At 43.0% G+C, this 15,890-nt stretch overlaps 1 protein-coding gene across 1 annotated transcript in view; it reads right to left on the minus strand.

Annotated features, from left to right (window-relative positions):
* Window positions 1-14,859, minus strand: part of COX16 (cytochrome c oxidase assembly factor COX16) — a 32,241-nt gene extending 17,382 nt beyond the window's left edge. Inside the window, 2 exon segments of the mRNA XM_017882753.1 lie at window positions 323-394; window positions 14,359-14,859. Of these exon segments, the coding sequence (XP_017738242.1) occupies window positions 323-394; window positions 14,359-14,427 (141 nt within the window). The 5' untranslated portion in view covers window positions 14,428-14,859.
* Between the last annotated feature and the right edge of the window lie 1,031 nt (window positions 14,860-15,890).

Genomic DNA, 15,890 nt, shown 5'->3' on the forward strand with positions numbered 1-15,890 from the left:
TGAGACAAGAGAATCGCTTGAGCCTGGGAGGTGGAGGTTGCAGTGAACCAGGATAGGCCATTGCACTCCAGTCTGAGTGACAGAGTGAGACCCCATGGGAAAAAAAAAAGAAAGAAAGATAGATAGATTACTAAATTAGTTCCATTTCACGATTCACTGCCACGTGATCACTAATGTTATTTTAAAGAAAAAAACAAAGATCACATCTTAGCATTGAAAAGCAAGACAAACTCAGACTGCATAGTACACTGAGTATACAATTTTCCTAAATGAGAACATACATATAGACAGACACATGTCAAACTCTAATTATATTTCTTACTTTAATCTTCACAGCATCATATCGGATTTGAGAAAATTCACGAAGACCAAAAGAACCTCCAACAATCAGCAACTAAAACAAAGAAAGGAAACATTTAAGCAAAACAGAAGAGCAGAATTCAAATTCAGCCTATCTATAGATTGCTTATCTAAACAATTAGAGGCACATTATACAAAAATTCTATAGAGTAAATGCAGTATATACTGGCTAGGAAACCATTATAGCATATCATTACCAAATACCAAAATCGTCACCTTGTACCTGTATTTGACCTTATGATTTAAACGACATCATAACAAGCATTATGTTATTTGACTCTTACAATAGACCTATTTTTGTTTTTTGCTAAGAAAAAACAAAAACAAAAAAAACCATTCAACAAATGAGGAAATAAAAGCACAGCCAACTAAATGACTTGCCCATTGTTAACCTAAATTTTGCCCAAGGCTGTCTCTGTACTTCCATTGCTATGCTATCTTCTTTAGTAAGTAAAGAAACTGAAACCTGATCAACTGATCAGACCATGTCCATATAAGGCAGATGCCTAGCTACAACCAATCAAGCTATTTATTTACTTCACTTTCCTGTTTTGTCTATACTCATTGCCCATATTGAAGAATGGAGCTCTCTCAACTTCTTCTGGTTCTGAGTGCTGCCTGATTTGTGAATTTTCTTTGTTCAAATAAACTCTATAAAATTATTTTTTTGTTGTTTAAGGTTTTTGTTTCTTTTAATACCATGATTACACAGGGTAAACCCAGCAGTAAAACTCACCTTTTTTTTTTCCTTCAAAACCAGAATTCTTTTGATTTTATGATTTTTCAAAAGAAGCCAATTGGAATCCTCATTACCTTACCAAGTGATAAAGAAATCTCATGAAAGATTAATGCAGAATAGTCTCTATATCACATTGTATTCCCAGGTACAATATAGCTATACAGATCACAGGTAAAGAAAGTTTTCAAATTCTTACTATATACTAAAATTCTGAAACATCATCTTACGATATACAGAATCACTTTCATTTTTTTGCTGGCACCTCTTTGAGGCACAATATTTTCAAAAGATTTAAACTTCATAATTAAGAATTGTAACCACCCAATTGGTTCACCTTGCATGCTGCCTAGTCGGAGCCGATTTATCAAGGCAGGGGAATTACAATGGGGAATTGAAGAGCTGGCTGTGCAGAGACCGGAATTTTATTATTACTCAAATCAGTCTCGCCGAGAATTCAGGGATCAGAGTGTTTAAAGATAATTTGGTGGGTAGGGGCTTGGGAAGTGGGGAGTGCTGATTCGTCAGTTTGGAGATGGAATCATAGGGTGCGAAGTGAGCTTTTCTTGCTGTTTTCTGTCACTGGGTGGGATGGCAGAACTGGTTGAGCCCAATTACCCATCCGGGTAATGTCAGTTGATCCATCCAGTGCAGGGTCTGCAAAATATCTCAAGAACTGATGTCAGGTTTTATAATAGGGATGTTATCCCCAGGAGCAATTTGGGGAGGTTCAGACTCTTGGAGCCAGAGGCTGCATGACCCCTAAACCGTAATTTCTAATCTTGTAGCTAATTTGTTAGTCCTGCAAAGGCAGACTGGTCCCCAGGCAAGAAGGGGGTCTTTTTGGGAAAGGGTTATTATCTAATTTTGTTTCAGAGTCAAACCATGAACTGAATTCCTTCCCAAAGTTAGTTCAGCCTATGCCCAGGAATGAACAAGGACAGCTTACAGGTTAGAAGCAAGATGGAGTCAGTCAGGTCTGATCTCTTTCACTGTCAGAATTTCCTCAGTTATAATTTTACAAAGATGGTTTCAGTATTGCTACAAAAGTTCATGACCACAAGGAGAAACTCACTCATCATTACTTACTGTGTGTCGCTCTTATAAAACAAGCTTAGAACGGACTTGGATTTCAGAAGACACCTGCAGATTTCCCTGGCATCTCAAAGCAGGGATGAACAGTGTAAGATTCTCCCTGGGACCTGAAAGCTTAAGGAGATGAATAACTCCTTCCTTCTCAGGCCCAGTCCCAAGGCGCAAGGCTACTTGCGCCAGCAGCGTGCGCCAGCAAGATAGCAGAAGCAGGAAGAGAGCCGGCAAGAAGATGTGTACCCCTGAAGACTGAGAAAGAGGCCATTATATACAACATAGCAATTACGTCAGACTAGGACACTTCCTGTTTACAGGAGACTATAAAACCTTTGTCTAGGCCTCAGCCCACCTGCGCCCAGGCACTCATTAAAACACACCACCTCATGTTGTCTGTTGGTGCGCTCTCAGGGTTTGAACCAATACAAGAACCTTACATCTGGTGCCCAAACCCAGGAGGGGTTCTGATCCACATCCCCCGTGGACCTACCCCTCCACCCCAGAGAGCAAGCCACAGCAGCCAGACAAAGGAAGCTCCTTGGTCTCTAGTTGCTTCTCTGTGCATGCACATTGGTCACTGATCTCACCTACTGGTAAGTTTCCCCAGAATCCTGGTTTAACAGGAAAAATCCGCAGAGCCTCTCTTAGTTTCTCTGGTCCAAAAATCCGACATTGGTCCAAGAAGGCTCCGGCGTGTGCCAGGCACTCGCTGATCATCTGGTCTTAGGGGGATGCCTCTAAGCCATTTGATCCTGTTCCTGGCAGCGGTGACAATTGCTCCTTTTATCATCTCTCTCCAGGACGGTCTCCTTTTTCCCTGTTCTCCCGAGCCTACCCTCTGTTATGGGAAACTCCCGGTTCTGCATTCCAAACAACAGCCCTCTAGGCTGCTTCATAAAAAATCTGCAAACCTTAGGCCTCAGGCAAGATATTCGCCCTAAGCACTTTATCTTTTTTGCAATACAGCCTGGCCACAGTACCAATTAAATAATGGGTCCAAATGGCCCGCAAATAGAACATTCAGCCTTATAATTTTAACTGACTTAAGCAATTATTGCCAATGACTGGAAAAATGGGGAGAAATTCCTTCTGTCCATGCCTTTTTCCACTCAGATCACAACCTGACCTCTGCAATTCTTCTTACCTGTTCAAATCCTTCCCCTCCATTCTTACCGCCCTATCACCTTTCTCCTCCCAACTCTACCTCTTTTTCCTTGTTTGATCCAGTTGACTGCTGTCCACCCCTCCCAGCCCCTACCTTTTCCTCTCAACTGTCTTCTTTAACCCCCTCAAGCCTCCTCGTTGTCTTCTCGGCTGCCATCTTCCCAGTCAGCTGTATCCACTTCTTTTCCTACACCATCCCTTCCTCAGGACAATTCTAGTATTGCCTGTACCCTTCATCTTCCCCCACTGCCCTCTCCTAAGGCTTGTAAATCCATCCTGCCACCATACGCCCCTACCTCAACTCCACTGCCTGTTAACTTAACCTCCCTTCCCCCTTCAAACCCTCAGAACGAACCCCTATCTTAAACTTTCGGTTCATCTCCCAGTCCACCCCGGATATTCGGTGCAAGCTTCAGAAGCTTGACGACGGCCCTCAAACCCCAGGACAAGAACTTCTTAATTTAGCCTTCATAGTCTTTAACAATCATGATGAGGAAAATAAAAGGCAAAAACGGATGGAGTTTCAAATGCTTGCCTCCGCCATCAGGGGCCCTGCAGGCCCACAGGGCCGCAGCTCCACACGGAAGCCTCCTAGCAACCTACCTCCACCTGGTACCTGTTTCAAGTGCGGCAATGAAGTCCACTGGTCCAGACAATGCCCAAATCCAGGTAAGCCCACCAGGCCGTGCCCCCTCTGCGGAGGACCCCAATGGAAGTTGGACTGTGAGCGGCCCCTGCAAGGACCGCCCCCATCCCTTCCAGAGCCGATCAAACCTCCTACTTGGATTTCACTGGCCTTGCTGCTGAGGACTGAGGGTGCCCTGAAACGGATGCCCCGGAAACTACTATCGCTGCATCCAAGCCAAGGGTAACCCTGATGGTGGAAGTAGGCCAGTATGTTTTTTTAAATTAATACCAGGCAAACTACTCTGCTTTACCTAATTTTTCAGGACCCACTCAGTCCTCCCTTTTCTCTGCTGTGGAAATTGACGGACAAGTCTCCAAACCCTGAGCCACCCCTCCACTTTTCTGCTCCCTGCACACCTTTTCCTTCACTCGCTCTTTCTTAGTCCTGCCCTCATGCCCAACTCCGCCCCTAGGCAGAGACATCCTTTCAAAACTCCACACTACTCTCAGCTTCCACATTCCCCATAGTACCCAACGCATCAACCCAGACCCCTCGAGGCACCTAACTTTCTTCTACTCCTCCAACCTCCCACCTTAAAACATGCAACTTTACTTTATCCCCCATCCTAGTTAACCCCGCTGTTTAGGATACTTCCACACCTTCAGTTGCAGAACACTACACCCCCCGTCCGCATTACCCTTAAAGAGCCCACCCAGTTCCTGTCACAGAAGCAGTGTCCCGTCCCTCAAGCAGTTCTCACAGGCCTACAGCCTATCATTTCTCACCTCCTCGCCAGTCACCTACTCCACCCAACAAACTCCCCTTTTAACACACCAGTTCTACCTGTTAAAAAGCCAGACAGAAATTATCACTTAGTCCAGGACCTCAGGCTCATTAACCAAGCTGTACTCCCAGTATGTCCAGTAGTTCCTAACCCATATACTTTCCACAGTTCCCTCCAATACCACCCATTTTCCTGTTCTAAACCTAGAGGATGCTTTTTTTTCACAATTCCTTTACACAGTGATTCCTAAAAACTCTTTGCCTTTACGTGGGAAAACCCCGACACCCACCCTTCATGTCAGCTCACCTGGTGCATACTAACTCAAGGTTTCAGAGACAGCCCCCATCTTTTTGGACAGGCCCTTGCTCATGACCTCTGTACCTTATCCCTAAAACCGTCCACTCTCCTTCAACGTGTTAATCATCTGCTCCTGTGTAGCGCCTCTCAGAGACTGCAATGCCCATGCTCTCTCTCTTTTAAACTTCTTGGCAGAACAGAGGTATCAGGTCTCCCCTAAGAAAGCACAAATGTAAGCTCCCTCAGTCACCTATCTAGACCTAGCTCTTAACCCATGAACCTGAGGACTCACAACCGACCACATATCCTTCCTACAGTCCCTCCCACCTCTGCAAACTAAGCAACACATTCTTTCTTTCCCAGGACTAGCGGGATATTTTAAGCTCTGGGTTCCCTCCTTTGCTCTACTTGCCAAACCATTATACCAAGCCACTAAAGGCCCTCTCCATGAGCCTTCAAACCCTGCACAGCCTATTACCCAGCCTTTCCATCTACTCCAGAAGGCTCTCACCTCAGCCCCCGTCCTCACTCTCCCAGACCTCACCAAACCTTTCTCCCTCGATACCGACCAACGTGTGGAGTTGGACTAGGTGTTCTAACCCAGTCTAAGGGACCCACCCTCCCGGTTGTCGCCTACCTCTCCAGACAGCTTGAAGCTACAGTTCTCGATGGCCTGCCTGCCTCCAAGCACTGGAGGCAGCTGCTGTCTTCATCCTTGAAAGCCTAAAATGATCTCTCCATGCCAACCTAACAGTTTATTCAACCCATAACATCAAAGACATGCTAGCTCACCGCAGTGTACTGTCTCATCTGTGCTGCCCGGCTCCTCCAACTGTATGCTCTATTCATAGAAACCCCCCAAATCACCGTGCTAACCAGCTCCCGTCTAAACCCGGCCACGCTCTTACCTGAAGCTACAACTGCCCAGGACCCTACACACTCCTGTGTGAACACTGTTCAAACCTTTCTTATACCTTTTCCAAACCTAACAGACCAACCCCTTCCAGATGCCTCCTTTACTTGGTTGGTAGATGGCAGCTCCTTCCTACGTCAAGGATGCCAGCATGCTGGCTATAGTATAGTGTCACCCCCCAACACACACATACTACTGAAGCCAATCCGCTCCCCCTAGGCACCCTCTCCCAAAAGCTGAACTCATTGCTCTCACTCGAGATCTCACTCTAGTAGCCGGACAACAAATTAACGTATATTCAGATTCTCGTTCAGTGTTCCATATAGTACTCTCACACTCATCTATCTGGAAAGAATGGGGTTTCCTAACTACAAAAAACACTCCTGTCATCAATGGCTCTCTCATCAGCAAGCTCCTTCAAGCTGCCAGGCTCCCGCAGAAAGTCACCATCATTCACTGCAGGGGCCACCAAACCCCGGACAATCCTGTATCAGCTGGAAATGCTCTAGCAGATCAGGGAGCCAAACAAGCAGCCCTACAACCCATGCAAGGCCAGTTTCTGTCCCTGTCCTTGTTCTCTCCTCTTTACTCCTTAGAAGAAAAGGAGGACTTCTGAGCCCAAAACCTTCAAAAGCAAGGACCATGCCATGTCAAGAAAAGGCACTTCGTTCTTCCTCACTCTCAAAGCCTTCCCACCTCTAAAGCCTCCACGGTGCTTTCCATGTTGGTTATAAATCTCTCTTGCAACTTCTCCACCCTATTCTCACTTGTCCTCACCTTTCCAGCTATGTTCGAGAAATTACCCAGTCCTGTTCTATATTGAAAAATATGGCAATATTTATTTAAGAAGTGAAGATGTCATTTACTTAACCCAGGAATTGATACTTACGTATAGTATATAATACTGCTCTGTACTTTTTTTTTTGAGACCGAGTCTCCCTCTGTTGTCTAGGCTGGAATGCAGTGGAGCGATCTCGGCTTACTGCAACCTCCACTTCCCGGGTTCAAACAATTCTCCTGCCTCAGCCTCCCAAGTAGCTGGGATTACAGGCAACTGCTGCCATACCCAGCTAATTTTTGTATTTTTAGTAGAGTCGGGGTTTCACTATGTTGCCTAGGCTGGTCTTGAACTCCTGGGCTCAAGTGATCCACCTGCCTTGGCCTCCCAAAGTGCTGGGATTACAGGCATGAGCCACCACGCCCAGTGGAGATATTTTTATATTTGTATGTGTGTCATACATAAGATATTTTTATAATTACATATATGTTATATAATTCTATATAGATATATAAACATAATGCATATTACATACATTATTTTATGTGCATTACTTACTCATACATTTTCTCTCTAACACAAATGTATTTCTTTTTCTTTTCTTTTTTTTTTTTTGAGACAGAGTCTCGTTCTGTCGTCCAGGCTGGAGTGCAGTGGCGTGATCTCAGCTCACTGCAACCTCTGTCTCCTGGGTTCAAGAGATCTCCTGCCTCAGCCTCCCAACTACATTTGTTTTTGCACACATATACTGAAGAAACAATATCCAGTAATGGAATTTCTGGGTCAAATAAATGACATCTTCACTCCTTAAGTAAATATTGCCACTTTTTTCAAAAGAAAAAAAGAAGAAATCTCATGAAATTTACCACACTTCTCAGTATGCAGTAACCTTAAAAGATCCCCAAGCTGTCACTGCTACTTTATCATGTCATCCAAAAATCTAATTAGCTTCACGCCTGTAATCCCAGCACTTTTGGAGGCCGAGGCGAGAGAATCACGAAGTCAGGAGTTCAAGACCAGCCTGGCCAATACAGTGAAACCCCATCTCTATTAAAAATATAAAAATTAGCCGGGTGTGGTGGCACGCGCGCGCCTGTAGTCCCAGCTACTCAGGAGGCCGAGGCAGGAGAATCGCTTGAATCCGGTAGGCGGAGGTTGCAGTGAGCCAAGACTGTGCCATTGTACTCCAGCCTGGGCAACAGAGTGAGACCGTCTTAAAAAAAATCTAATTAGCTTTAATCCCTCACTCTGAAGCTGAAAGGTGTAGGCATTTGGAAAAAAGTAAAGTTTGATCCCTACCTTCTTTTTAATTTAATCACATATATAACCTGACCTCGTGATTCTCCCGCCTCGGCCTCCCAAAGTGCTGGGATTACAGGCGTGAAGCTAATTAGATTTTTGGATGACATGATAAAGTAGCAGTGACAGCTTGGGGATCTTTTAAGGTTACTGCATACTGAGAAGCGTGGTAAATTTCATGAGATTTCTTCTTTTTTTCTTTTGAAAAAAGTGGCAATATTTACGTAAGAAGTATATATATACATATATATATATATATGTTTTTTGGTTTTTTTTTGAGATGGAGTCTTGCACTGTCGCCCAGGCTGGAGTGCAGTGGTGTGACCTCAGCTCACTGCAACCTCCGCCTCCCAGGCTCAAGTAACTCTCCCGTCTCAGTCTCCTGAGTAGCTGGAACCACAGGTGCCTGCCACCACACTCGGTTAATTTTTTCCTGTTTTCAGTAGAGACAGAGTTTCACCATATTGGTCAGGCTGGTCTCGAACTCCTGACCTTGTGATCTGCCTGCTCTGGCCTCCCAAAGTGCTGGAATTACAGGTGTGAGCCACTGTGCCTGGCCCCTACCTTCCTTTTTTTAAATAAATATATTTATATTACCAATGAAATAATTAAATATTAAAAGGTATAAAACATAAATCTTTATAATTTTGAAGCTGAGAATACCAACAAAACCTTGAGATTATGAATTTAATTTTTTTTTCCCATCACAAGATTTCATCATCAAAGGCTATAAATTTCAAAACCAAGTATATGTGACCACATAAAAATTTAAAACTTCTGGGTGGGTATGGTAGCTTATCCCTGTAATCCCAACTACGCCAGAGGCTGAGGTGGGAGAATCACTTGAGGCCAGTAGTTTGAGACCAGCCCGGGCAACACAGCAAGACTTCCTCTCTTAAAACAACAACAACAATAATAATAATAAATAAAACTTCAATGCTGACAAATAAATGAAGTAAGAACAACGTAAAATCAAAAGAGAACAAATCAGGAAAAGTATCTGTTATAGATAAGTAGCTAATACCTGCAATGTCAAAATGTAAGAATTATTTGTATAAGCAAAATAACTTTTGTCTCAGTTTCAACGAAAAGATACAGACAGGCCATGCTGAAAAGTCCAACCATGTGACTAGAGGGCTGGGACTTTGAGCTATGTGATATCAACCCAACCTGCAAACCTCAAGGGAGAAGAGGAGAGCTGCAGACAGTTCAGTCACATGGCCAATGGTTCAATCACCCATGCCTATATAATGAAACCCTAGTAAAAATTCTGGACACTGAAACTTGGTTGAACTTCCTGGTTGGTAAACACATCAATGTGCAAGGAGGGTGACATGCCCTGATCCCCCATAGGGAGAGAACACAGAAGCTCTGCATTCAGGACCCTCCTGGACCTCGATATATGAGTCTCTTTTTTTGTCTGTTCCTAATTTGTATCCTTTATAATAACACTGTAATCATAACTATAGTATTCTCCTGAGTTCTGTAAGTAGTTCTAGTAAATTATTGAATCTGAGGGGGTAGCTTAAATACCCACATTTTTAACCAGTTGGTCAGAAGCACATGTGGTCTGAGAATCCTGGGGTTGTACCTGGTGTAGGAAGTTAGGGGAGTTTTGTGCAGGACTATGCATAGTGTGTGTGTGTGTGTGTGTGTGTGCATGTGTGTGTGTAGTGTTTGAATTGCATTGCAACACTTATTGCTTGTTACCATAGAATCCACACTCCTAACTAAATGTCTTCATTTATCTCCAGTCTTCACTTACCTACTGAAAGACACTGATTCATCAATTCTCTCCTTTCCTGTATCATCAAAATCTTGCTCACCACTGCAGGATCGAGCATAAAAATGCTATTATTTCTCCTATCTCATTAACAAACTTTCCTGGACACCACTTTCCCACCAGATACCAACCTCTTTCTTTGTTCCTGTGTGCAGGAAAATTTCTCAAATGAGTTGCCTATACTAGCTGCTCTTCCTACTCTCTCTTAGATCCATTCCAACCATCAATGACATCCACATTACTAAATCTGGTGGTTAACTTATTTTCATCTGATTTCATGAATAAAATTTCATACAGTTGATCACACTCTCCTCCTCTTCCCTTATATCTGGTTTTTCTTTTGCCACAGAGTCACTCTTTCTTAGTCTCCTTGATTGTTTCCTCTTGTATACTTCAACTCTCCAATGTTGTCATACCTCAGGGCACAATGTTTTCTCTTCTTCTCTATTCACTTATTTTGTAATCTTAATCAATCCTATGCCTTTAAAAGCATATGTTGATTACAACATTCCATACAGACATGATCAAGCACGAATTCCAGTACCACCAGGTGAACAAAGCAGACCAGATTAGTACTGCAAAATCTGGAACCTAAGTCGCCAGGAAAGGGAGCCCAAAATATTATAGTAGGCTACTACCTAGAAGTTAAACATGATGACATCCTGCTAAAGTAGAAGACTTAAATAGGATATCATTTCCTAACGTAATATTTAAAATATTCAAGATACAATAAAAATTCCATTGTCATGACAAGAACCAGGAAGACAACTTTAGGACAGTTTGGATACTTGACCCTCCAAACCTCATGTTGAAATCTAGCCCCCAATGTTGGAGGGAAGGCCTAGTGGGAGGTGTCTGGGTCACAGGGACAGATCCCTCATGAATGGCTCGATGAGGTCCTCATGGTAACAAGTGAGTTCTCACTCTATTAGTTCCCTTGAGAGCTGGTTGTCAAAAAGAGCCTGCCACCACCCTCCCCTCTCTCTTGGCATATATCTCTGCACATGCTGGCTCCCTTTTGCCTTCTGCCACAAGTGGAAGCAGCCTGAGGCCCGCACCAGAAGCAGATGATGGTGCCGTGCTTCACGGTATATACAGCCTGCTGAACCATGAGCCAAAAGAAAATTATTTACTTTATAAATTACCCAGTCTCTGGTATTCCTTTATAGCAACAGTGGTCCCCAAACTTTCTGGCATGCGGGACCAGTTTCATGGCAGACCATTTTTCCACAGATGGTGGCGGGGGTGGGGGGACAAGATGGCAGTTTGGGGATGAAACTGTTCCACTTTAGATCATCAGACATTAGATTCTCATAGGGAGCATGCAACCTAGATCCCTCGCATGTGCAGTTCACAATAGGGCTCGTGCTCCTATGAGAACCTAATGCCACCTCTGATCTGACAGGAGGTGGAGCTCAGGCAGTAATGCTCACTCACCTACTCTCACCTCCTACTGTGCAGCCCAGTTCCTAACAGGCCACAAACCAGTACCAGTCCGTGGTCCAGGGGCTGGGGACCCCTGCTTTCTAGCAACACAAATGGACTAAGACAAACTTGAATTTTAAAAAGGCTATGGAGAGATGCTAACACAGAGAAAAACCAGAGATTAGAATTATCTGACAAAGATGACAAAGACCTCAAAGGAAACATCATAAAAATACTTCAAACAACAACAGATTTTCTTGAAACAAATGGAAAATTAGAAAATCTCACCAAAGACATAGAAGACATAAAGAAGAACCAAAGGGTGATATCAATGACATGGTGGAGTATCTCCAAAATTCTTTCCTCCACAAAAACAGTGAGAATGTTTGTAAAAAACTGTCAAATAAACTTTTTTAGAACTCTGAAAATTAAGCAAAAACTTGCAACAACGTGCACAGTATTTACCTAAGAAAAATGCCTGAATCTCAGGAACAACAGTTAGCTTGGTGGCATTTTTAATTTGCCATATTCTCACCCCTCCACCCAAGCTCCGTAACAACCATGAAAATCAACAGCCTGCAAACATGATGTAAAGCCTGGCACCAACTGGAGAGGGTAGAGAGCTTGGAGCTCTTTAAAACACCATTCCGTGAGAATTGTCATCATTCCAGCAGTCTGGTAGTTCCTGGAAGATACTATTCACAAAGCTGTCTTTAGTTTAGCTGACTTGGAGCTCAACTAGTATGAACAGACTTCTAGGAAGCGTTTGTCAAAAAACAAAAAAATTCAGAGGTAATTGTTTAACATTATGACTGTCTGATGTGGTAGATAATAGGAATAAGGTGTCCTTAGAGAACCCTGAAAAGCTCAAATATATTCCTGAGAATTTAGAAAGTCATGTAAATAAGCAGAACTGTGTACATGCCTAGAGCAATGTATATGCCCAAGAAAGACCTAAGAAGGCCCTAAATTCTCAACTTATGACTAATTTTGAAGCTCTGAGCAAGTAAGAAGTGAAAGCTATACATTGAGCTGTAAATTGCATGGCTGAATGTTGAAACCATGCCCAAAAAAGCATGCAGAGCCTCTCAACAAAGACTGGCAGATTTGTTGGTTTCAGATTTTAAAGAAACTTCTGTCCAATAAAAGGAAACATAGTCCAATTTAAAAATGGGCAAAGGATTTGAACAGACATTTCTCCAAAAAGATAGTCAAATGACCAATAAACATTTGAAAAGATGCTCAACACAATAAGTCGTTAGGCAAATGAAAATCAAAACCACAATGAGGTATCACTTCACACCTACTAGAAAGGGTAACAATTAAAAAGATGGACAATAACAAGTGTTGGCAAGGATGTGGAGAAATTGAAAATCATATATTGCTGGTGGGAACGTAAAATGATGCAGCCACTTTGGAAAACATCTGGCACAGACTAAAAAGTTACACAGAGTTACCATATGACTTAGCAATTCCATGTCTAGGTATATTCCCCACCCAAGAGAAATGAAAACATACTTCCACACAAAGTGTGTACATAAATGTTCATAGCAGCATTATTCATAATAGTAAAAAATGGAAACAACCCAAATGTTCATCAATTGATAAAATATATCCAAACAATGGAATTATGTCCATCAAAAGGAATGAAGTATTGATATATGTTACAATGTGAATGAACCTTAAAAACATTCTAAGTGGAAGAATCCAGTCACAAAAAACCCACATGTTGTATTAGTGTGTTCATATGAAATGTGCAGAATAAGCAAATTTACGAGTAGAAGTAGATTAGTGGTTTACCAGGCCAGCATAAGAAGTAGGAAGAAATGGGAAGTGACTACTATTAGTTATGATGCTTTTTTTGGGGTGATGAAAATGTTCTAAAATTGTGGTGATGGGTCCATAACTAAGAATATACTAATATTGAATTTGCTAAAAACAACAAATTGAACTTTTTTTTTTTTTTTTTTTGGAGACACAGGTCTTGCTGGTCTGGAACTCCTGACCTGAAGCGATCCTCCTGTCTTGGCTTCCCCTAACACTGGGATTACAGGTGTGAGCCATCGTGCTTGGCCCAGATACTTTAAATGGTTGAATCTTTTGGAGATTCCTAAAATCCAAATTTGATGAATCTGTATTTTTCAAAAATGTGTAAAATACCCATTACCTTTCTAAGATCACTTATTTCCTTTAGTCTGCTTAAATGGAAAAGTTGGTCATTTCATCTGTGCCAATATTCATACAAAATAAAAATCTTCTCTGTATTTAAAAGAAAGCAGTTTTTGTTCATATGCTTCAATTATTTCATTTACTAACACATCAAGGCTTGCTGAAGCAAAATAAATTGTCCGTGATCAAAAAGCAAATGGAGTCATCTGGATTTCAACTCTGGTTATCTTAAGCCAGCCTCAGCCTGCATTTTCATGACATCCTTAGGGAACTCAGTGTGGAATTGGATGCAGCCATATAAACACGGAAGCTGTTTTCAACGTGCTTAAGAAATTATAACACAGCAACCATTCTGGCTACAATGTGGCGGGCACCGTACTCAACACTTTATTCACAAGGTGTTATCAGTTCATCACAACAACTCTTAAGAATTAAGCTAATTCACAAACTAGAAAGATGAAACAGAAAGATACCAGGAATTGGTACAGTTAAATGGAATACATCTAGTCCCAATGATCCACAGTATCGTCAAAATATAGCTAAGCTGGCGGCGAGGAAGCAAGCTTAGTAATCATCCAAACTTGGCTTAAACTGTGGTTCTGACTGAATTCTCTGAGCTTCAATTCACTTAACTGTGAATCAAGGGTAGTAACAATGACCGCGTTCGACGATGGGAAAGATGCCACGCTCACAAGCAGACAGATCCTAGTACACCTGAGATCCAACTGGGAGTGGAGGACAGCGGCGGGGAAGTGCGGGGTGTGGGTAGGAAAAGACTGGTAGAAGAGCTTTTAGGAAAGCTCTCAGCCCGTCGCTAGCCCCTTCCTAGCCCGAGTGCCCCCCCTTTAACTTCACCAGATTCCCTCCCAGGTCTTGATCCTGCCGAGGAGGAGGGTCCCACCCCTTGCGGAAGATCCTCCTCACTCCACTCACCAACATGGGGACTCCGTAGCGGAGAGTCTTGTTCTTGCGAAAAGCACGCATCACCGCGGGTGCAAACATGACTGAAATCTTCCATCCGCTCAGAACTCCAAGCGGACCCAGCGCAGACTCCCAAATCTCAGCGGCCCACGCTGTCACCAAGAGGAGTACGTCCTTGACTCACTTCCTTTTCCTTGGTTATTTAGTACTTGGTCCTTACTGAATGATTTCCGCTAGGCAAAAGCAATCGAGCCATCGTAACATACTTGTGCGTCCGCCCATAAATGCGGGCGTCAGAGCGTTTTTGGTTCCGTAAATTCGGCGTGCACTTGGGATTCAGAGATTTGAATCAGTTTACGATCACCACCAAATCGATACGGAAACCAATACTTCCCACGTTCTGGGTCCCGACTAACGTCTTCTTAGAACACCCCCATAGGCACCTGGCCACTCGATAAAAACAGCTAAGGAAAAAAGTATTTTGAGGCTGGGCGCGGTGGCCTGGGTGGGCGTCCTGTAATCCCAGCACTTTGGGAGGCTGAGGCGGGTGGATCACCTGAGGTCAGGAGTTCTAGACCAGCCTGGTCAACATGGTAAAACCCCGTCTCTATTTTTTAAAAAATACAAAAATTAGCCGGCCGTGGTGGCAGGCGCCTGTAATCCCAGCTACTGGGGGGCCGAGGCAGGAGAATCGCTTGAACCCGGGAGGCGGGGTTGCAGTGAGCCGAGATCTCGCCATCGCACTCCAGCCTGGGGAACAAGAGCAAGACTTTGGCTAAAAAAGAAAAAAGAAAAAAAAAAGTATTTTGAAGCTGGTACCCCAGTCTCTATGGCTATTTGTGGGATGAGGAATTTACCAGTTTAATGGAGACTTTTAAAAACAAATCGCTAAAAAGATTAGGTTGAAATGTAATCAGTGTAGTGTCTTATCAGTCATTACTGAGCCTTTAATGCTAATGATTTTACTGTGAGATAACCTGTAATCTTTAGTTATTTATGAATGTCTATTTTCCAATGATTCAGCAACCATACAGGCCACCTTTCAGTGTGTCATTGAAAGGGTTCTAGGAACACTGAGATAAAAATGTATGATCCTTACCTTAAAGACACTGGCGATTTCATGGGCACAGAAACAAACAGGTGTGTAAATTACTGGGATAGCTTAGGAAGCCGATCCCCCACGTGTCCCATTTGCCAGAGTGAATCACAGTGCAGGTGATATGGAGTATTATCTTCCATGCTATTCCTAAAATATTTCCATCAGTCCCTGCCTCTCTGTTACCACTGCAGTGTTCCTTTTTAAATTCCTTATCATCTTTTCACCTATTAAAGTAGCCTCCTAAGTGGTCTCCAGAGGAGAAAGTCCAGGTCTACTGCAGGCTACTCCAGTGAAACTTGTCCTTTTGGCTAAGATCAAGTGTAGTATCTGTTCTTATCAGTTTAATATGCCACATTCTCTATCCAAGGAAAATATGTTAAATGAGTTTTTGAAGCAAGGAGATGGAATAGGAGTTTGCTCCAGCCACTCTACACATCAGCCTGTA

Source organism: Rhinopithecus bieti, unplaced genomic scaffold (assembly GCF_001698545.2).
Source record: "Rhinopithecus bieti isolate Rb0 unplaced genomic scaffold, ASM169854v2 scaffold_13259, whole genome shotgun sequence".
Lineage (NCBI taxonomy): Eukaryota > Metazoa > Chordata > Mammalia > Primates > Cercopithecidae > Rhinopithecus > Rhinopithecus bieti.